Source organism: Danio rerio, chromosome 8 (assembly GCF_052040795.2).
Source record: "Danio rerio strain M-AB ecotype USA chromosome 8, GRCz13ab, whole genome shotgun sequence".
Taxonomy (NCBI): Eukaryota; Metazoa; Chordata; class Actinopteri; order Cypriniformes; family Danionidae; genus Danio; species Danio rerio.
Genome location: NC_141028.1, coordinates 59,059,442 through 59,082,999, shown reverse-complemented (window position 1 = coordinate 59,082,999; position 23,558 = coordinate 59,059,442). Strand labels below are relative to the sequence as shown.

General features: G+C 35.2%; 1 protein-coding gene across 1 annotated transcript; it reads left to right on the top strand.

Moving 5' to 3' along the window:
• Positions 1–6,542: 6,542 nt before the first annotated feature.
• On the top strand, positions 6,543–19,241 carry kctd9a (potassium channel tetramerization domain containing 9a). The gene is made up of 12 exons (NM_001013567.3): positions 6,543–6,723; positions 8,542–8,663; positions 10,898–10,941; positions 11,158–11,254; positions 11,352–11,410; positions 11,705–11,833; positions 13,919–13,986; positions 15,784–15,879; positions 16,446–16,595; positions 16,675–16,780; positions 18,573–18,706; positions 19,005–19,241. The coding sequence occupies exons 1-12, from the start codon at positions 6,676–6,678 to the stop codon at positions 19,119–19,121; spliced, it is 1,170 nt and encodes a 389-aa protein (NP_001013585.2). The 5' UTR covers positions 6,543–6,675; the 3' UTR covers positions 19,122–19,241.
• The last annotated feature ends 4,317 nt before the right edge of the window (positions 19,242–23,558 follow it).

The following is a 23,558-nucleotide window of genomic DNA, read 5'->3' as shown; positions in this document are numbered from 1 at the left end:
AATGAAAAATCTATTTTAGTTTCTCAAAATAGCAACGCGCCAGCGGTCCACCTCAGAACGCCTCCCTTTTTAGACCAGAACGCCTATGGGCGCACAAATGAGCGCTAATGCATTTGCTATTTAAACAGCGTAGCGCAACGCCTCAAAACCACTCTTGCACCAAGCTGAAACTAGCAAAAGACTACTGCGCCGCGCCTTGCGCCACACTGCGCCGGGTGTATGATAGGGCCCTAGGAGTCCTGCATGAACGCTTTCTTCGCCATTCCAGAAGACTTTATTAATCAGTGATTTGAGTCATTGCAGAGATGTATGGATGCAGTCCTCCAAGCTCATGATGTCAGACACAATATTCATTCCGTCTCCACTGCAGCAGGACTTTATATTCTATACTGGACATTATTTCTGTTCAGTGATGAGACTTTTGTCTAAGCAGAGTCAGACCTTACCGTCCTAATGAAATCATTAAACATCAAGGCATAATCATATTTTATTGTGCTCAAATAAGTGTAATCTAGAGGCCTTTGCCTTTCATATGAGCCACTTCTGACACCAAATGAACAACCAGATGTTAAAGTTTGAAGACCATACACAGCGGATACCCTTCCAGCCACAACCCGTCACTGGGAAACAACCATACACCCTCATTCACACTCATAGACTTTGGCCAATTTAGCTTATCCAATTCACCAATAGCGCATATTTTTGGATTGTGGGGGAAACCGGAGCACCCAGAGGAAACCCACACCAACACAGGGAGAGCATGCAAACTCCACACAGAAATGCCAACAGACCCAGCCGGGGCTCGAACCAGCAACCTTCTTGCTGTGAGGCGATTGTGCTATTCAATTTGATACCTGGTTTAATACAATCTTTCCCAAACCTCTTAGACAAATGCAGCCAATGCTGTTGGGACCACAACCACAGCAATGTTTTAACTCGACTGGAACATGTTTTTCAGTAAAGAGCCATTAATAATAGAAAGCAGACTGATGCCAGTAGATCCGAGAGCATCAAAGGCATCAAAAACAGGTGGATTCACTTAATGCGGGAAAATAATACCAGAGTGTAAAACATAAAATGTAAAAAGAAAGATGAGGGATGCTTTTGGTTTACTCTTCCTCGTCTTTATTATGACTGTTTATGTATTTTAGCTGTTGAAAATTAAATGGCACAGCTGTTCCACATCTACACGATTAGTCGGTCAAACAATATCAGACGAAAAATAATCTGGGTAACATCCCTGTTGATAACACAACTAATAAGTAGGCACACACGGGAACAATCTATTTGTATGTGTAAATATGTGCTCAGCATTAATGAGCACAGCTATTACTGATCTCAATACTTCCTAAAGTGCGCTATACAATAAAATATTTGTTAATATACATTAGATTAGTTAGTGTCAGAGCCAAAATAAAGAGAAAAACTCAAAAGAGTTATTTACATTTAGTCATTTAGCAGACGCTTTTATCCAAAGCGACTTACAAATGAGGACAAGGAAGCAACTTACACAACTATAAGAGCAACAATGAATAAGTGCTGTAGGCAAGTTTCAGGTGTGTAAAGTGTAAGAAGGAAAACATTAGTAATTTATTTATTTGTCGTTGTAGTAGTTAGTGGAGGAGTCTTTGCAGATAAGTAAGGAAAGTGGAGACTAAATAGTTGAGTTTTTAGTCGTTTCATTTTCGTTTGCAGTTAGGGAGTTCATTCCACCAACTGGGCAGATTGAGCGTGAGCGTTCGCGAAAGTGATTTCTTCCCTCTTTGGGATGGAACCACGAGGCGACGTTCATTCACAGAACGCAAGTTTCTGGAGGACACATAGATCTGCAGAAGTGAGAGCAGATAAGAAGGAACAAAGCCTGAAGTCACTTTGTAGGCAAACATCAGAGCTTTGAATTTGATGCGAGCAGCAACTGGCAGCCAGTGCAAACGGATGAGCAGTGGAGTGACATGTGCTCTTTTAGGTTCATTAAAGACCACTCGTGCTGCTGCGTTCTGGAGCAGCTGAAGAGGTTTGATAGAGTTAGCAGGGAGCCCGGCAAGTAGAGAGTTGCAATAGTCCAGTCTGGAGAGAACAAGAGCTTGAACAAGGAGTTGAGCTGCATGTTCAGATAGGAAGGGTCGGACCTTTCTGATGTTATAGAGTGCGAATCTGCAAGATCGAGCAGTTCTAGAGATGTGGTCAGAGAAGTTTAGTTGTTCATCAATCGTTGCTCCAAGTCTTTTTACCATTTTGGATGCAGTAATGGTTGCCCCATCCATCTGGATTGAAGAGTTATGATGTAGAGTCGGGTTGGCAGAAACTTCAAGCATTTCTGTTTTCGTGAGGTTAAGCTGAAGACGATGATCTTTCATCCAGAGTGAAATGTCTGACAGGCAGGCTGAGATGCGAGCCGGAACCGAGGGATCATCAGGGTGAAAAGAGAGGTATAGCTGGGTATCATCAGCATAGCAGTGGTAGGAGAATCCATATTTCTAGACGATTGATCCTAGAGATGTTGTGTAGTTATAAAAATGTATAAAAAATAAATGTTTGTAGTTTTTTAATATATATTTATATTCCTAAATATGTTAGGTAACCACAATCTTATTTTAATAAATATAACTGATTAATAAAGCTGTTTTGTTTAAATGCAGCATAATATACTGTCTCTATTTAATGAGAAATGAATCAAATATTCATTTTATTTCAAAGGAGACCCCAGCTGCCAGAAATAAACCGTAAAATTATGGATTTTTTTTATAGTGTACTATTAATACTGAACTATACCCATAACTAGGCCCACACGGAATCTGCGCGCGCAGAATTCCGCAGATTTCTGCAGGTCTTTTGCCCATTATTAATTCTGTTTATTTACTTGAGTAAATGTGTAAATCTGAATTTATTCAGTTTTTATTCAGTAATTTATTACTTTTTATTTAATATATTAAGGTTTTAGTTATGATACTCCGCTGGATACTCCCAAAATAATTCCGCAGAAATCCACAGATTTTTACCAAAATTCTCCGCAGAAATAGCAAAACACGTCCGCAGATTCCGTCTGGCCATGCCCATAACCTAAGACAGACTACACAAGTAGTTTTACATAAGACAGAACAATAATGTGTGAGATTTTGCACAACAGAGCTATTTAAGTTTGAAGAAAACAAGTTTGTTGTACATTCACAAGTAAACATTGCTGTCCTTATTGTGTAAGATGGAGTTTAAGTGTAGCGTCTGGTGCATATAGACAGAAGAGTCTTTCTACAGGTGGTTTATCAAGCCCACTCACCTGTGTGAGTCACACTTCACAAATGCACATGCATTCATTCATTTTCCTTCGGCTCAGTCACATTCATCAGGGGTTGTCACAGCGGAATAAACCGACAACTACTCCAGCATAGTTTTTTACACAGTGGATGCCCTTCCAGCTGCAACCCAGTACTGGGAAACATCCATACACGCTTATTCACACACCTTTAGCGCATGTGTTTGGACTGTGGGGGAAACCGGAGCACCCGGAGGAAACCCATGCCAACACAGGGAGAACATGCAAACTTCACACAGAAATGCCAACTGGCCCAGCTGGGACTCAAACCAGCGACCTTCTTGCTGTGAGGCAACAGTGCTAACCACTGAGCCACCATGTTGCCAAAAACGCACAAAGTTTTGTTTAGTTTTATCCTAGAGATATAGAGTGATTGGAAGAAAGTGTGTGGACACAAACCTTACACACATTGAATATAAATGGGGTCATAACAATATCTCTGTAAAGAAAACATTATATGCCGTGTGTACATACGGCTTCTTATCTCATTTATTTTTCAAGAAGGCAATACCCAACCCAAATAACCCGAACGGGAAGTCTAGGCAGAACTAGAAACTTCCCTGCATCTGAAGGACATTGGGTCAACAGAAGTTAGTCAGAGAGGTGTTTATCAGCGTGTGTGTTTGCCGAGTGTGTGGGCAGTTCAGACATACTGGGACTCTCTGATAGACCGTCGTTGCAGGCGATAAGATTGGGGCCACCGCGGAAGAATCAGTCAGTTATATGCAGGATATTATCACTTGTGTTTTATTGTTTGACATCTTTTATCTGGGCTTCTGCATGCGTCCTGTTTCAGTGTTTCTGAAGGACAAACACATCAGATGGTCAAGTAATAATGTTAATTTTAGATTAAGGCTATTTCTTGTTTAATAGGCCGTTATCAGTGTAAAAGATATAATAACAAAGGTGAACACTAGTTTAATGCTGCTGCAATTGGGATTTTAATTGCATTTAATATGACGCAGTAGATGTATTAGTGTGAACATGCATGACGCATCCTTAAATTATGTGTATCTAGACCATTTCAATGTGGTCATGTTATTGGCCCATGAACATTTCCTGCCTGTTACCAAACTAATTTATTATTGTAATGAATGGCCATTCATTCATTCATTCATTCATTCATTCATTCATTTTCTTGTCGGTTTAGTCCCCTTATTAATCCGGGGTCGCCACAGTGGAATGAACCGCCAACTTATCCAGCAAGTTTTTACGCAGCGGATGCCCTTCCAGCTGCAACCCATCTCTGGGAAACATCCACACACACACACACACACACACTACGGACAATTTAGCCTACCCAATTCACCTGTACCGCATGTCTTTGGACTGTGGGGGAAACCGGAGCACCCGAAGGAAACCCACACGATGGCAGGGAGAACATGCAAACTCCACACAGAAACGCAAACAGAGCTGAGGTTCAAACCAGCGACCCAGCGACCTTCTTGCTGTGAGGCGACAGCACTACCTACTGCGCCACTGCCTCGCCGAATGGCCAATCAATCATATCTTAATGTTAAAACAGCTATCATGACATAATTAATCAATGTGTGGCTCTTTTTGAATTCTCGGAAGCTGTAGAAATTAAAAATGTAAAACAGGGAATACGTTGGGACCATTGTTTTTGTTTACATCTCTCAAAATGGTCTAGACAGTTACATAAGAAAGGCTTTCGCACTTAATAACAGAGTTTCCACGAGAGTCTGTTTGTAAATCGCTTTGAATTGCTTTGTTATTTGGTTTACAAAACGTATATTCATTCATTCATTTATTCATTTTATTCCGGCTTAGTCCCTTTATTAATCTGGGCTGGGGTCGCCACAGCGGAATGAACCGCCAACTTATATGTTTTACGCAGCGGATGCCCTTCCAGCCGCAACTCAGTACTGGGAAACACCCATACACTTTCACATTCACACACATACACTACGGCCAATTTATTTTATTCAATTACCCTATAATGTGTCTGTGGGGGAAACTGGAGCAGCCAGAGGAAATCCACGCGAACACGAGGAGAACATGCAAACTCCACACAGAAATGCCAACTGGCCCAGCCAGGGCTCAAACCAGTGACCTTCTTGCTGTGAGGTGACAGTGCTAACCACTGCACCACCGCAACGCCCATAATAATAATAATAATAATAATAATAATATCCAAATGCAATTGCAAATATACAATTAATTCATATTTAAAATAAAAATTATTATAATTTATTCACAATTTATTGACATAATATTATTGTACATACAAATATTTAATAATATTCTGCTTATTATTTAAAAATAAAATTGATACAAACAAGCAAATTACAAATTCCCTTTAATTTTACCAAATAAACTAATTATGACTCTTGATAATAATAATAATAATAATAATAATAATAATAATAATAATAATAATAAACTGTTTCAAAATGTAAACATTTAATTAATTAATTACTAATTAACACATCAAAAAATTTATATCTAAATTGAACTAATGAAAATATATTACAGATTGGGTGAGGCAGTGGCGTTTGATACAAACTTGTGCAGATTAGAAATATTGATACAAATTCCCCATTTTAATTTAACTATCACTATAAATAATGTAATTATTACACAAAGCATTACACTACAATAATAATAATAATAATAATAATAATAATAATAATAATAATAATAATAATTATTCAATTTAGGAAAAGGAAACAAGTTATATACTTTAGACTAGTTTTAGATCATTTTATTAAATTAAAAAGATCCTACTTTGTCCTGTTCTGCCCTCTACTGTGGAAAAAAAAGCTTCATCATTGCACAAATGGATTCAAATATAAAAAACTGATATATAAAATCAATGAATACGTATATATTTATTAGTAATATGTTTCCCTGCAAAACTTTATATATTAGAAGGGATACGTTCCTTTTTATTCTTCCTTCTCGTTCCTTTTCTTTGAGTTTGTTTACAGTCCATTATAGAATCGAATTGAATCCAGAATTGAAGCCACAGTTTTATATTCGTCTCTGTAATGAATGAGTAGTTTTAGAGCCCCAGTCACTGAGCTAATCATTTCCCTTGCGTCAAAATTCCAATCTCACCAGGCAAGTTTTTCATTAAAAGACCAACACCACAATTGTGTCCGATTGGTCAGAACCGCAGGCAGAGTCTACAAAACGCACCCTGTGATTGGTCGACAGTCAACGTCGGCAACAGAATCTGCGTTTTGATTGGTCGCCTCCTTAGTCATCTGGGTACAATGTAGCTAGGTTGGTTCTTTCTACTCGCTCTACGTAGGTATTAGTTTAATACATAGATAAGTTAGTGAGATATTAATTTATTAATATTTGTACAGTTAATACAGTTTAATTAGTGTAAACAAAGCATGCGAAGGGTGACGCTTTTTGTCAACGGAACCTCCAAAAATGGCAAGGTGAGTTGAACGTTTAGCATGTGTCCAACTCCAGTGATGTCCTGTTAATCCCATGACTGTTAATCCCATATGAAAACATCTCCCAGTTTGTTAAGAAATAGATACAGAAAGCTTCTATATCGCTTTCAGACATACACGTTGTCAGTTTAATATTGTCGATATGGGTTAGGCCAAAGAATAGCTCGCTTTACTGGTATTTTAACATTGTTTACTGTACCTCGGGTTTGCATTATTTGTCTTGTTGACACTACCAACAACATCTGAGGTAAAGTTGGTTTTACGTATATTCACACATTCAGAAAAGTATTATTTACAAAATATAAATAGTGAAATTATATTAGCAGCCATCGACTATCAAAGTAAATCATTGTTTATAGTCAAATAAATAATAGTGCTAATGCTGTTTTTAAGTAATATTTACATGTGATATCAGACCGAATATTCAAAGTACAGTGGTAAACAATATAGGGAGCATGTCACAAGTTGTTACTGAACCAATGTGCTAATATAAATCCAACTTTACCTCAAACCGACACCAACTAATAAGTATATATTATTAACAGCATTTTTGTTATATACGAGCTATTCCAGCATTATGGATGTGACTTTTGCAGTAAAAACATTACTTCACAGAGAAAGTATATTAACGTTATATTGAAATATCTCCTTATATTTTTCAAAACAACTAACCACAGAATTATGGGATCAGACAAATATCAGTCTGGAAACATTTTCATAGAGGGAAAGTGTATAAATATAAAAATATTTATACTTATCCTTTAAATCACTGTGGGTGGCCGAGCTTATGAATGGCCAAAAACCAAATCACAGAATTATTACTCTATTACAAATATTTGCAAATCTATTTCTAATTTATTTCATATTTAAAATGACTACAAAACAATGCCTTATATTAACTAATGCAGTGTATGTTTTGTAATTGTACAATGGATTTATTACTGGAAAAGAAAAACAATCCCATTTATAACAGAATGCTGTCTCTTGATTTGCCAATGTCTTCTGCATTGTATTTATATTTTCTAAAAATCTGATTCCGTTACAACATTTAGTTTGTTTGCGTTTTGTAGCTCAGCGATTTAAAAACAAATAAACAAAAAAGGGTTTATTCAAATTAGAAATGACAATCTTTGTAGAAGGCTCTCGTCCAAACCCTCTCCCTCATTCTTATTCTCTTCTTATGGTGGGCCAAATAACAGGTTACCATGGGCCAACTATGGTCCACAGTTCCTAGTTTGGGCATCTCTCCACTAAACATTTAATTGTTTAAAAATAAAAAATTAATCACTTATTTTATTGTATTACAGGTGGAATAAGTAGGTTGTTTAAATATATACAGTCAAGCCCTAAATTATTCATACCCCTGGCAAATTCTGACCTAAAGTTTGTGTTTAAATGTAAATTAAAGCTGAGAAATATTTTTTGTACATTATCTTATTATGTTTTTGGAGAAGCCTGTGTCATTTCCGGACAAAAAAACTCCAGCTGGCTGAAGAATTTGCCAGGGGCATAAATAATTTGAGGCTTGACTTTACCTGAAACTGTGCAATGCTGAAAGATAGTGACAACATAACTTTACTTCACCCTTATTTTATCATTTTATTATTACTTAAGTTATTTAAAACCTTTTAAATTGCCTTCTATAGGCCATCTACTGTATATATAAAATCAGTTTTATAAATATTTATAATATAATATGGCGCAGACACTAAAATGGTCTCGTCGTTGACCCTGTAATAAAATTTGTAGTGCAATCATTACAGCATTAATGGATTGATCGTGTTGTTGTTTCTGTTGCAGGTTGTAGCTGTTTATGGGACTCTGTCTGATCTTTTGACACTCGCAAGCAATAAATTGGGATTAAGGGCTTGTAACTTGTATAATGGGAAAGGTGGTCTTATAGACGACATTGCCCTCATCAGGTACAGTTTCATAGGCATTTTTCAACAATTATTTGTTCATTTATGGAAAACAATAGAGGGAATATTACTGAGAAAACATTTCTCTCCTGCCTTGAGTTGAATAAACAAATGTGTACGTGCTGGATGTACTACAGGGGTGTCCAAACTCAGCCCTGGAGGGCCGGTGTCTTGCAAAGTTTAGTTTCAACCCCAATCAGACACACCTGGGGTAGCTAATCAAGCTCTTACTAGGCTTCCTAGAAACATCCGTGCAGGTTTGTTGAGGCAAGTTGGAGCTAAAATCTGCAGGACACCGGCCCTTGGTACTAAAAGGCAGGAGCGCAACTACACATTTACTGAGGGGTATGCGGGTTTAAGTTTTGCGCCCTCAACCACCCTGACTTTTGTTCATGTGTAAGTTTTAATAGGTTTAAGAATCATTAATATCAAGTATATTAAATTTATATAGGGAATTTTAATCCAAATACTAAATCTGAAATACCTGCTCATGTGAAAAAGGTCTGTACTTACATAAACATACATTTTGTGTGATCCCTCTTATTTTGGCAAAATAATTAATTAATTATAAATAATAATAAATAAAGAAAAAATTCAGATCAAATTTATGATTTTTGACATCAACTGTGTATGTAGGATTTGACAGTTTATTTTAATCAGTTACATCTACATGAATACTTTACACTTGGCTGTGTGACTGCATGTTATTGTGTTAAATGATTTTGAATTAAACGTGTGTGCCAGCGTATGCAATTAATAGTATAACTTTTTATTTAATAAAATACATTATTATACTTGTATAAGATGCAAAATAAGCAATTTTAACAAAACATATTTATTTATTTTTATTATTTAAATCTTTTAATAAGGATAATTTCAAAAATAGTTTTGGCACAATGGCGCCCCATGTGTAGCGCCACTATGCGCCGCATATACTGATGGGTATGCGGCTTCAACTTTTGCGTGCCCCCCTTCAATCCAACTTTATTTTAAAACAGGCAAGTGATAAAATGTGGAAAATATTTCCATCAATAAATTAAAGATATTGTTTCATAAAGATATCAATATGCTTCATACTATTTCAGTTGTGTAAAGAACTGCGAAACGGTATTTTTTGAAGTAGTAAAAGGTATAATTACATTAAGCATGTTAAGTCGCAAAGAAATGTATCTCATACCAGCCCAAATTTCTTCTTAATTTAATTTTCCCTCACTAAATGATTATAGCACCTTGACTAGCCTTGCTTTTGGACTTTTTGTACTACATTTTTCAAAACAAAATGATAGACATGAGAGTCCTAAAGGACAAAAGAACATTGCAATTACTTCTCACATGCATACTGTGAGAGGTGTAAGGTCTGTCTTTGCAAGAACAATTGACTGAAACTGCTAAAAGTGAAATAAAAAAGACTGTCAAATGTTTAGTGTAAAAAAAAACAGAAACAAACTGTGTGAAATGTTCTATTTAATTGAAATGTTATAACTTTGTTTGTAGCTAAAATTAAAATAGTTTTGAGCTAAGAAGTTACCAAAAGGCCTGATGAATCAATGTGATACATAATAAATTCATAAAAATACGTATATGGTATGAAAAATGGGGGGGAGGGGTGGAATGATTTTTTAATTTAATAAAATACAATATTATACGCGTATAAAATGCTAAATAAACATTTTTAACAAAATATATATATATTATTTGAAACTTTTAATATGGATAATTTCAAAAATAGTTTTGGCACAATGGCGCACCCCATGTGTGGCGCCCCTATGCGCCACATATACTGCATACCCCCTTTTTGCGCCACTGGCCACTGCTAAAAGGTAGCTGCAGATAAACTTGTTATGATACATCATTTGTGTCATGTGATATATTTGACTGAAGTTTTTAGAATTAGTAATATTATTGTCATTTTAAGAAAATTTTATTCTGCTGATTATATAATCTTTATACGACAGGCAGCATAATAACTCAAGCAGGCGTAAACACTTTCAAGGGACAAAAACCGTTCATTCGTCTCTTTATATATATATATATATATATATATATATATATATATATATATATATATATATATATATATATATATATATATATAATAAATATATATATTATATATATACATATATATATATATATATATATATATATATATATATATATATATATATATATATATATATATATATATATAATAAATATATATATTATATATATATTTTTTTTTTTTCCCCCCACAGAGATGATGATGTGCTGTATGTGTCAGAAGGAGACGCTTTCATTGGTGAGTGAACATCAGTTTGTTTTCATTGTAGTTCAGCTGCTGGATTTATATTTTAAGCTTTATTAATAACACTTATGCCATAGATTGGATTTGCCAAGGAACACAAAAGGAACATTAAATTCACCTTTCATGAACTTACATAAATGCATTTTAATAATTATTATTCAGTGAAGTTTGAGATGCCAGGTCAGTGTTTATTAGTTGTTTGTGCTGTAGATCCTCATAGTGAGGGCAAAATGTCAGATGACATCTCAGGATCGCACACTGATTGGCTGACGCTGAATATTGGTGGGCGGCTTTTCACAACCACTAGGTAAACATGCTGCATACTTTGCTTTCCTACTGGCTTCAAATACACTGGTATCCATTAACTAGTGTTTATGTGTATATTTTGTTTTCTCTTGTTTCAGGAGTACTCTTGTGAGTAAGGAGCCCGACAGCATGCTGGCACACATGTTTAGAGAGAAGGGTTAGTTCAAAAGCAAACTTTCAGACCCTCATTAAAGATGTCCAAGACGAGCTATTTATATTAATGTGGATTAAAAGTGAAAATTGTAAATTATAGGTCATTAAAAATCTCTGTTTGCATGGTAGTTTCTTAATCAGAGTATTGTCTTAAAATTTTGAGCATTGGTGTCCATTTTAAAAGCAATTATTTTGATTTAATAATGACTTTAAGCTGAGTTTATTTTGCTTGTTTATCAGACTGTAAATCACAGTGATGTTATATCAGAGTTCTTTGGTCTGTTTTGTGCACCTGCAGATGTTTGGGGCAATAAACAGGATGAACGTGGGGCTTTCCTCATTGACCGGAGCCCAGAGTACTTTGAGCCCATCCTCAATTACCTGAGACATGGTCAGATCATCATCAATGATGGAATAAACTTACTCGGTGAGTCAGCCGGAATGCTACCTGAAGCGTTTTTAGGTGACTGTTTTCATTTAATTCACTAAATATAGATTGGAGCCAGACAGAATCTTTTTTTTGCTATTATTTGCAGAATTTTGGGGTAATAAAGGCATAAGAACTAAATATTAAAGCAATTTTTTTTTGATGACATGTTTGGTAAATAAAGTAAGTCTCTCATATACAGTGTATAAGTATTGAACACGTCATCATTTTTCTCAGGATGTTGGTAACAACCAAAGAAATCCATGTTTGCAAAATAAAACTAATCTAATTAGTTTACAAATTAAGTTCTGTGTAATAAAATGAAATGATGCAGAATAAATGCAGTGAACACATGAAGAAAGGGAGGTGTAGAAAGGCAGTGAAAGCCCAGACAGCAGCTGAAATCTCTCGGTAGTTCTTTAGCATTCCTCTGCCCTTAGTGTAAATGAATATCAGCTGCTTCAGTTCAACATCTACATTAGCAGGAGGATCAAGATGAAACTATGGTGGACATTTCAGCAAGATCCAAAACACAGCCAAGGAAACTCTGAAATGCTTTCAAAGAAAGACAATCAAGCTGTAGAATGGCCCAGCCAATTACCTGACTTGAATTCTATAGAGAATACAAAATAAAGCTTAGATTTTACAGACGAGACCCACAGAACCATCACGATTTCGTTGGAGTAGCCAACAGAAACCGAACAAACTCCTTCCGTGAGAGTGGAGAGTGGTCTTCAAGTGGATGAGAATTTATTAGCAAATTAGAAGGGACAAAAATACACAATTAATGCACAAGTATATGCATACAATGTTGTGTCATTGCATTGCTTTTACACAACTAATTTGTTAGATTGTTTTGTTTTGTTCTTATGTTTGTATTGTTTGGATATATATATATGTACAAGGCTTAATTTGTGCCGGAACACTTCGAATCCAGATCCGGCACTTCTGAAATCTGATCCAGCGCTTCGATTTACCAATCCTCCTCCTCAACTGCCCTCCTCCCCCGTCCGCTGTTATCTTTCACTTTCTTCCACGACTCCCCAACCCTCTTCACTTTCATTTGCAACACCCACCCTACCCAAACCCCCTCAACCACCTCACTCTTCACTTTTTTCACAATAGCCCTTTGCCATACAACCCCAAACACCCCCCCACACCACCCGCTCTACACTTTCATGAGTGACACCTCTCCATCCTTGGGTAGCATGTCGAATCCGTTAGCCCAATCTGTTCCAGGACTTCGCAATTCATAAATTAAGCACTGCATATATATATATATATATATATATATATATATATATATATATATATATATATATATATATATATATATATATATATATATATATCTACTAATAGACAGAAAATTACACTTTACAAACTGTTAAATCACCTAAACATCTGCATATTATTCAATAATAGTACTGAAATTAATAGAAAAAACTGAACAAATATATATATTTACACACATGTATATATTTATTACACATTAAGTAAATAAACGGATCCCACCTGGGCCTAATATAAGCAGTTAGCCTGGTATGTAGATTATTGCAATATTTTTAACCTGAGTCAATCACTAATTCAAAGCCATGTTTATAAAAAGTAAGGCCAAATGTGATAACGACTCCACTGTTCAATAACTAATTATTTTTTAATTGCATACAACACTGTACACTACTAGCTATTTTTTCTTTATTAAGTTTTACTGAACATGGATCCATTTAACATACAAGCTTTGGTAACACTTTAGTTTAAGCAGCATATTCTCACTATTAACTAGTAGTTTATTACCTGCGCTTTATTGAGATATTAGCTGTTTAAAACTACTTTATAAAATGCATATTCTGCATGATCTTAGTCTACATCCCTAATCCTACCTACTGCAAACCTAACTACCTCCTCAATATCTAATAATATGCGGCAAATTGGGAGTTATTGAGGCAAAAGTCATAGTTAATAATGATGTAATAATTTAGAGAATTGTACCTTTATAAAGTATCACCCAATTTTTTAAGAGAGGCATAAGATGAGATGAAAACGACAATCTTCAAATGTGATCATTTTATTAATGCTTTATAGGTGTACTGGAAGAAGCTAGATTTTTTGGAATAGAGCAACTGGCAGAACAGCTGGAAGTCGCCATCAAGGTATTTAAGCACACTGCACTTTACACCCCATGCGCATCATGCGTGGCTTTCCCAGTACTAGGAAACGCCTATACACTCTCACGTTCACACACACACACACTCAACATACAATATGGCCAATTTTGTTTACCCAATTCACTTACATTACATGTCTTTAGGGGACATCGGAGCACCCGTAGAAAACCAATGCGAACACGGGGAGAACATGCATACTCCACACAGAAATACCATCTGACCTAGCCAGGACACGAACCAGGAAGCTTCTTGCTTTGAGGCAACAGTGCTAACTAGGGGTGTAATAATACACTTAGCTCACGATACGATGTGTATCACGATATAATGTTCACGATTCGATATGTATCACGATATTTGGAATAAAAATTTAAAATTAAACTGAAATGCAAATTTTACCAAGTAAACTATTTTTTATGTATTACTTTTGTTTCAACTTGTTAAACTGAACCTTCTTTAAGAAAATAAATTAAACAGGCCTGTCTCTGGAAAATAAAACAATTTAAAAACTTCTTAAAAATATTATTGAAATGACAGAGACAAAATTAAGGAACAATTTAAGTAAAGGTGCAAAAAAAAATAAACTTTCTATTCAATTGAATTTAACAGTAAGAGCTTAAGGCTTTGCTTGGTCACTTGTGTTTTTTGTGTGTGCAAAAAAAATCCACATTTCCAGGTATTTAATTCATATTTAATTAAATTAATTTAGAGATATCTCTAATTACAATTTTGACTAATCAAAACTCATTTAGAGATATCTGCAAATATTTTTCAATGGAAGTCAATGGAGGAATATGACTAGTCATAATATATTTGCAGATATCTCCAATCTGATTTCGTACTAGTACAATTGTAATTGCAGATATCTCTAATTGTCATTCTGACTAGTCGAATTATAATTATGACTAGTCAAAATATAATTAGAGATATCTCTAAATATATTTATGGATAGTCAGAACAAAGGTTTAAATGCTAAAACGGCTTGCCATACGTGCGCGTCTATCAAAGTCCGCCCTCTGTAGTAACAGCTCACAGTCAGCAGCTCACAGTCAGCTCACGTCATGTGTGATTTTGCGGCGGGAACATTATATGAAGACAGAATGATATTTTAGGGTGAATTGTACCTTATAAATACAGTATGTGACTCTTTCAACACCATTAGGAGGTATCCCTGTCGCTGTGCAAAGTATGTAATTCACTGTGAAGACTTTAAAACTTAGGATGTTTGACCCAGTATGCGTGTCAAAAAGCGGACGAGTCTAAAGCAATGACTGGTCAACCGAAATGTTGCCAGACGTCTGATTTTGAGAGGATGGGCCATCCTCTATTTCAGCTCCACTCATCTTGGTCTGCTAACATTACTGCTGCTGCAATCTGAACTCACGTGCGACAGCAGGTGGAACGTAGCTCACTTGCAAACAGCTCAACTAATAAGAGAAAACAGACGTCATATCGTAATCAAATCTTCATAACGCCACGATGCATATTGTGATATTTTTGCATCGCAATAAATCGTACAACGATAAATCGTTATATCCCTAGTGCTAACCACTGAGCCATTGTGTCACTAAACTTTTTGTTTATATATTTGAAAACATTTTATTTTAAACTTGATTAACTGATTCAAATTAATGCAACATAAAACATTTGTTGTCATGGCTTTGTATGGTAAATCCTTTTGAAAATAAAAACTTTTTTTTTTTGCTAAATCCGAAAAATTATCAATATTGTATGCATATAATTGTGCATTAATTGTGTATTTTTGACTCTTCTGATTTGCTAAAGAATTCCCATCCACCTGAAGACCACTCTCCGCTCTCACGGAAGGAGTTTGTTCGGTTTCTGTTGGCTACTCCAACCAAATCAGAGCTACGCTGTCAGGTAGAAGACATCATATGAATGTATAAAAAGTCATATTTAATGTCATGTTCTTTTGGTGTTAAAGGGGTCCTATTAAGCCCTTTTTACAAGGTGTAAAATAAGTGTCATAAGAGTCTGCATGTGACATTTCAGATCAAAATACCCCACAAATAATGTTTTAAAACTCTTTGAACATGACCCTTTTCGGCTTTTATTCTAACCATGCCTATTTGGTGACTGTCACTTTAAATTTAAATGAGACTGTGCTCTTTTTAAAAGAGGGCGGAGCTACAAATGCCTGTGTGTCAACATAGTGGCAGATTCAAAAACAAGACTAATCTCCTATGCTAATGAGGGAGAGATGGTCCCTAATGGGCGGGGCTTTCTCTTACTGATGACACGTTCAAAGAGAGAAGTGTTTCTGCAGACTGTTTTTATCAAGCGTGATCATAAAAAACAGAATTAATTCATTTTTACCATTAGAAGCTGGTTGTATTCACACACTGCTGCCACACAACTGTGTTTAAACGTCTTATGAAAACGATTTATGCATAATAGGTCCCCTTTTTCTGCTCTTTCCCTCTCAGGGTCTTAATTTCAGTGGAGCGGATCTCTCTCGGCTGGATTTGCGCTATATTAATTTTAAGATGGCTAATCTGAGTCGCTGCAATCTCACCTATGCAAACCTGTGCTGCTCAAACCTAGAGAGAGCCGACCTGTCGGGAGCCAACCTGGATGTGAGCCCTTTATCTCTTGCTCTGGGACAAATCTCCTTCTTTTTCATCTCTCAGTTTGTTAAATGATCCTGTTCTCCAGGGTGCTAATCTTCAGGGCGTGAAGATGCTCTGCTCCAATGCGGAGGGAGCGTCTCTTAAAGGATGTAACTTTGAGGATCCCTCTGGACTTAAAGCCAATTTAGAGGGTAAAACTCCTGCATATTTAAATCCAGTGTTTATTTTATCTAGTAGAATTAAGCTGATGGACCCTTTTCACATGACATATTATGACACATTTAACGTCGTCAGCACCTTGAAGGTTTGGAATGTTTAGATTTTAGATTTTTTTTAAACGTGTGAACATTTATATGTGTTTATGAATATTTATTTACCTATATTTACATACACTGTATAAAAAGGCACATTTAAAAAACATATTTTAAAAAAAAAGGTTTTTTTTTTTTTTACTAAACTGTTTCTCTTTTAGGTAAGTTAGAATTATTGAATTTGTTTCTGTTCTGCTTAATAGCAGAATAATGAGAGAGAGATTTTTTTGAGAAATTGTTTTAACTTTTATTGAAATTCAAGTTCACATACAGTAAGATTATTCTGCCTCTGAAAAACCTCACATGATGCTGTCAAGGTTTTGGAAGTTTCTGATTGGCTAATTGACAACATTTGAGTTAATTGGAGTCACAACTGTAGAATAGTATTTAAGGAAAACCTCAAACACACTGCTTCCTTGTGTGACAACATGGGAAAATCAACAAGCCAGAATCAACAACAAAAAAAAAAGCCAGATTACAATTTGCTAAATTACACTGGGAAAAGAATATTTTATAGAGGCATGTCCTGTGGTCTGATGGAACTAAGATTGAACTGTTTGGCCATAATGACCAGTGTTACATTTGGAGGACAAAGGGGAAGCTTACAAGCCTAGGAACACCATCCCAACTGTGAAGTATGGGGGCGGCAGCATCATGTTGTGGGGCTGTTTTGCTGTAGGAAGGACTGGTCCACTTCACAGCATAGATGGCATCATGAAGAAAGAACATTATGGAGAAATACTGAATCAACATCTCAAGACATCAGTCAGAAAATTAAAACTTGGCCACAAATGGATCTTCCAAACAGACCATGACCCTTAGCATACTGCCAAATGAGTTAAAATGTGCTTTAAGGACAACTGAGTGAATGTTTTGGAGTGGCCATCACAAAGCCCTGATCTCAATCCTATAGAAAATGTGTGGCCAGAGTTGAAAAAGCTTGTGCGAGCAAGACAGCCTACAAATCTGACTCAGCTACACCAATTCTGTCTGGAGGAATGGGCCAAAATTCCTGCAAACTATTGTGTGAAGCTTGTGGAAGAAAACCCAAAACATTTGACCAAAGTATACAGTTTTAAAGCAAAGCTAAAAAAAAAAAAATACCAAGGAAATGTGTTTAAACTTTTGACTGTCTAGAAATAAAAAAAAAAAATCTAAAAAAAAAAATCTTATTAATCTGGTATTTAGCAAATGTAAATCATTTAGGTAATCCTAACGGACCTAAAATAGTAAACATTTAGTATGATTTAACACCAGACATTAAAAAAAATGGCTATGTTCCTTTTTTCAGAGTGTATGTAAAATTCTGGTTTCAACTGTATTTGGACATTGACACAATTCTAACATTTTTAGCTCTATACACCAGCACAACCGATTTGAAATAAAACCAACAAGATGTGTTTTAACTGCAGAGTGTCAGCTTTAATTTGAGCGTATTAACATCCAAATCAAGTGACCGCTGTAGGAAGAGTTTGCATATGCGCCTCCCACTTGTTAAGGGACCAAAAGTAATCAGACATTTGGCTTCTAAACTGTTCCATGGTCGGGTGTGTGTTATTTCCTCATTATCCCAATTACAATGAGCAGATAAAAGGTCCAGAGTTTTTGGGTGAACTGTGCCTTTAATGTTGAACTGCCATGTTTTAAGCAATGTTTTTGCTGTGCGCTTTAGGGGCTAATCTGAAAGGAGTGGACATGGAGGGCAGTCAGATGACTGGGATAAATTTGCGTGTGGCTACGCTGAAGAATGCTAAGCTAAAGAACTGTAACCTGCGTGGTGCTACATTAGCCGGCACAGATCTAGAGGTGAGACGGCAGTGTTGATTGAATGTTTGAAAATGTTTAGAGATTTTTCAAAGGAAGAAGAAAAATATGAACAATTAAAGTCAGAATTATGAGCCCTGCATATTTTTTCACCAATTTCTGTTTAACGATAAGATTTTTTAAAACACATTCCTAAACATGATAGTTTTAATAACTCATTTCTAATTACTGATTTCTTTTATCTTTGCCATGATGATTGTAAATAATATTTGACTAGTTGTTTTTCAAGACACTAGCATCCTGCTTAAAATTACTCTTGATTATTTGATTGTGTGTTCAGAACTGCGATCTCTCAGGCTGTGATCTACAGGAAGCCAATCTGCGTGGTTCAAATGTGAAAGGAGCCATCTTTGAGGAGATGCTGACTCCGCTGCACATGTCTCAAAGCGTGAGATAACCACTTACTCTGCTCACCGCCCGGTAAAAGCCACCAGCCAGCTCCTCACAGCACTCTCTTACCCACAATCCTTTTCACGCTCCTGTGAAAACTTATGCAATACTAGCACTTGTTTTGCCAGCCCTCTTTGAGCTTTACTCACTGCAAAAAAAAAAAACTAAAAGAAATTCTACTTGCTTAGGATTTTTGTCCAGTTTTCGGGCCAGATATCTAAAAATTCTTCAGTCAAGAAGCACTTTCTACACAAATTCAAAATATTGTTTTGTTTTCAGAATCAGTAAGTCAGAATTATCTGAGTTTTTTTTTGTTAAAACTAGCTAAATAATCTTCCATTAGGGTAAATAAAATGTTCTTATTTCAAACTGAAACCAAAATTGTTTTGCTTATGCCATTGGCAGTTTATTTTGCTTGATTTAAGGTAAAACATTTGTTATAGTTACTAGTTACTTCTCATAAAAAGTAAGTAAAAAAAGTTAGTAACTGGATTACATCATTATAAAACTAACTAATTACCAGCGAAAGTAACTATTGCGTTAATTTTTAAAAATGTCCAAAAAGTGACCGCTGTATGTTTAATAAATTGGACACTAAAATAAATAAATTATTATAAATAAAACATTGTACACCATTCTATTCTATTTTATTATAATATTATTACCCAACACACAATCTCCAATCATTATCAGTTATGTGGTTGTCCCACCCCTACACGCAGTCCCCGATCATCACCAGTTATCTGGTTATCCCGCCCCTACACACACACCCTAATATTCATCAGTTATGTGGTTGTCCCGTCTCTACACACACTCCCCAATCATCATCAGTTATGTGGTTGTCCCACTCTTACACACACTGCCAAACAAGCATCAGTTATTTGGTTGTCCCGCTCCTACACACACTCCCCAATCATCATCAGCTATGTTGTTGTTCCGCCCCTACACACAATGCCTGATCATCATCAGTTATGTGGTTGTCCCACTCCTACACACACTACCCAATCATCATCATCAGTTATGTGGTTGTCCCGCCCCTATACACAATCTCCAATCATCATTGGTTTTTGGTTGACCCACCCCTACACACACTCACCAATCATCATCAGCTATGTGGTTGTCCCACCACTACACACAATCCCCAAACATAATCAGTTATGTGGTTGTCCCACTCTTACACACACTCACCAATCATCATCGGTTATATGGTTGTCCTAGCCTTAAACACACACTCTACAATCATTATCAGTTATGTGGTTGTCCCACCCTTACACACACTCACCAATCATCATCAGTTATGTGGTTGTCCCACCACTAGGCACAATCCCCAATCATCATGAGTTATGTGGTTGTCCAACCTCTGTGGATGAAAACCTTGTCAGTGAGCCCAATTGTAAATGAAATATCAATTATATAACACAGCATATAATGGTTAGTGATGGTAATAGCGTTGTAACAACGGAAACTGTAATTTATTTGATTACTCGTTACTGAAAGAAGCAATTCCGTTAGTAACATTGTTTATTTATAAAACCATTATTCCCATCACAAATAATTTCTGAAAACAAAAACTTGTCTAGAAAATGCATCTTAATTTAAGAATGTTTAGATATTTGAACTAGAAACAAGAGAAAAACCTTAAGTAAGTAAAGCAATTTTTGCAGTGCTCTCATGCACTAGTGCACATCCAGGGTCTGTAATTGTGGCCAAAACAGCGAAAGCTTGATGTAGAAATTCCAAATATGTAAAAAAAAAAAACTCTTTTATTTATGCTTTGAGTTGAACAATTGTTCACTTTTACCGAATGTACACATTTCAGGTTGTGTTTTGTCTTAAAAAATGAAGTCAACATTTCTGTCAATCAATGCAACCAAATATATCTGTAGAATTTTAGAGCTGACGATGAATTTTAGGCAAGTTTTGATAAGGCTTAATGTTGCACAGCTTACTCCAGGCAAAGTAAACTCATAGTAGCTTTAAGTAATAATGGAAAATATCTTAAACATCTCGTGAAACTGACGGTTCTAGTTTCAGATATGCAATGTACATTTAATACACAGTTGAAGGCTAAATTATTTGCCCTGTGTGTGTTAAATTTTTTTTTATATATTTTTTTTATATTTTCCAAGTGCTGTTAACAGAGAAAACATATTTTGAAACAGGATAGTTTTGATAACTAATTTCTAATAATAATAAATTTATTATAAATAAAAATTATTTATAAAATTATTAATAATAAAATTATTATAAAGATACTATTATTCTGCTTAAAGTAACATTTAGACAATCAAAAAATATATACAATAATTTTAAGGGGCTAATAAGATTTTTAAAATATTTTTTTTTATATTAAAACTATTATTTCAGGCAAACTAAAAGAAATAGGAATTTCTGCTGAAGATATAATATTATATAAAATACTGTGACAATTTGAATTGCTCTGTTAAACATCACTTGGGAAATATTAAAAAATTATGAAAACAGGAGGGCTCATATCTTTGCTTTTAACTGTATAAGTCTCAGATATTCCGTTTTCATATTTTGTATGTCTAAAAATGTTTTGCTTTCCAGTTTTCCATGTGTTGTTTGATCTACCTCCCATTCAACATAATCATGTTTAGGTTATTTTGACTTCAAAACACATTTTGCTGCGTTCTGTTCTAATTCTATGTAATAACACTTATAGCCATAGGTTAATATGCACATTGATTAACCAGTGGTGCCAGTATGCTGGTTTATATCATCACTATATTATACATGTAAATATGACACTTCAGATTTCTGATTTTCCCTATTATTTGTTTTATTGTGGAGGTGAATTGCTGAAATGACCAACCCACACCAAATATTTTCATGTGATGATTCTTGTGTCATAATGTCAAATCTAGTTCTTCCTGATATTTATGGTATGTTTGTTTATCAATCCTGTCTGGTTTGTTTTTTGTTGAAGCACTAAATTAGAGCATCACTTTGTGCACTGTAAAACGCAATTATTTACTTTATTTTAAAATAGCGACAAGTAGACTTTACTTAGAAAAATTGAACAAACCTGTTGTATTTTAGAGCATTTAAAGTGGACCTATTATGCAAAAATCACTTTTATATGAAGTTTAAACACAGTTCTGTGGTAAGAGTGTGAATATAGCCAGCTTCTAATGGTAAAAAAATATAAATTTTATTTTTTATAATTACACTTGAGAAAAACAATCTGCAGACACACTTTAACTGGCATTCTCCCTTATTGTACGTGTCATCAGAGGGGGAAAGCCCCCACGCATTAGTGACCATCTCTCCCTTATTAGCAGAGCATTAGTCTTGTTTTTGAATCTGCCACTATGCTGACACAGGCATTTGTAGCTCAGCCCTCTTTTGAAAAGAGCACAATCTCATTTGAATTTAAAGCGACAGTCACCAAAATGCCACTATTAGTATCAAAGCCTAAAAGGGGCAGTTTCAAAGAGTTACAAAACATGATCTGTGGGGTATAATGAGCTGAAATTTCACATACACTATACAGTGTTGCCAACTTTGTGACTTTGTCTGACCCTCTTATTGACACATTTTCAAAAAATTGACTAGCAACAAATCTTGTGACTTTTTTTTTTTTTTTGGTGTTACTGAAGATTTTTATAGACACTCATATGGTCCACACTGTACCGTTGTACCGAGCTGTGGATGATGCCGTCGGCTTTTCTATGGAACAAGATCAGTCTAAAAAATAATACATTCACAATTCACATTTACAAAATTTTATTCGTAAATTCAACAACACAATTCATAAATGCGCAAATCCAATTCGTCAGTTGAAGACACAATTCGCAAATGCGCAAATCCAATTCGTAAATTCAAGACACAATTTATAAATGCGCAAATCCAATTCGTCAATTGAAGACACAATTCGGAAATGCGCAAATCTAATTCGTAAATTCAAGACTCAATTTATAAATGCACAAATCTAATTTGTAAATTCAAGACGCAGTTTTTAAATGCGCAAAGCCAATTCATAAATTGAAGATGCAATTCGTTAATGGACAAAACTTATTTGTAAATTCAAGCCGCAATTTATAAATACGCAAATCCAATTCGTTAAATAAAACATAATTCAGAAATACGCAAAAAAAATTCATAAATTAAAAACGCAATTCATAAATACACAAATCCAATTCAGAAATTAAAAAATACAATTCATAAATGTGCAAATCCAATTCGTAAATTGATGTATGACATAATCTTGTGATATTTAATCACTTTTCGGGCAGAGCTTAGCACCTTTTAATTTAAAATAGTTGGCAATACTTACACTATAGGAACATTGGAGACTTATTTTAGATCTTGTAAAAAGAGGCTTAATAGGTCCCCTTTAAGTTGACTCAACTTAAATTTTATGATACTTAATCATTTTAGGGCAACATGTTCACTCACAATTTTTAAAAGTAAAGTAAAC

Bases quoted from the DNA above. Each gene is read 5' to 3' on its own strand.
- kctd9a (NM_001013567.3), top strand. From the start codon at position 6,676: ATGCGAAGGGTGACGCTTTTTGTCAACGGAACCTCCAAAAATGGCAAG. The intron at 13,987-15,783 runs GTATTTAAGCAC...GATTTGCTAAAG, and splicing joins AGCTGGAAGTCGCCATCAAG to AATTCCCATCCACCTGAAGA. The intron at 16,781-18,572 runs GTAAAACTCCTG...TGTGCGCTTTAG, and splicing joins ACTTAAAGCCAATTTAGAGG to GGGCTAATCTGAAAGGAGTG.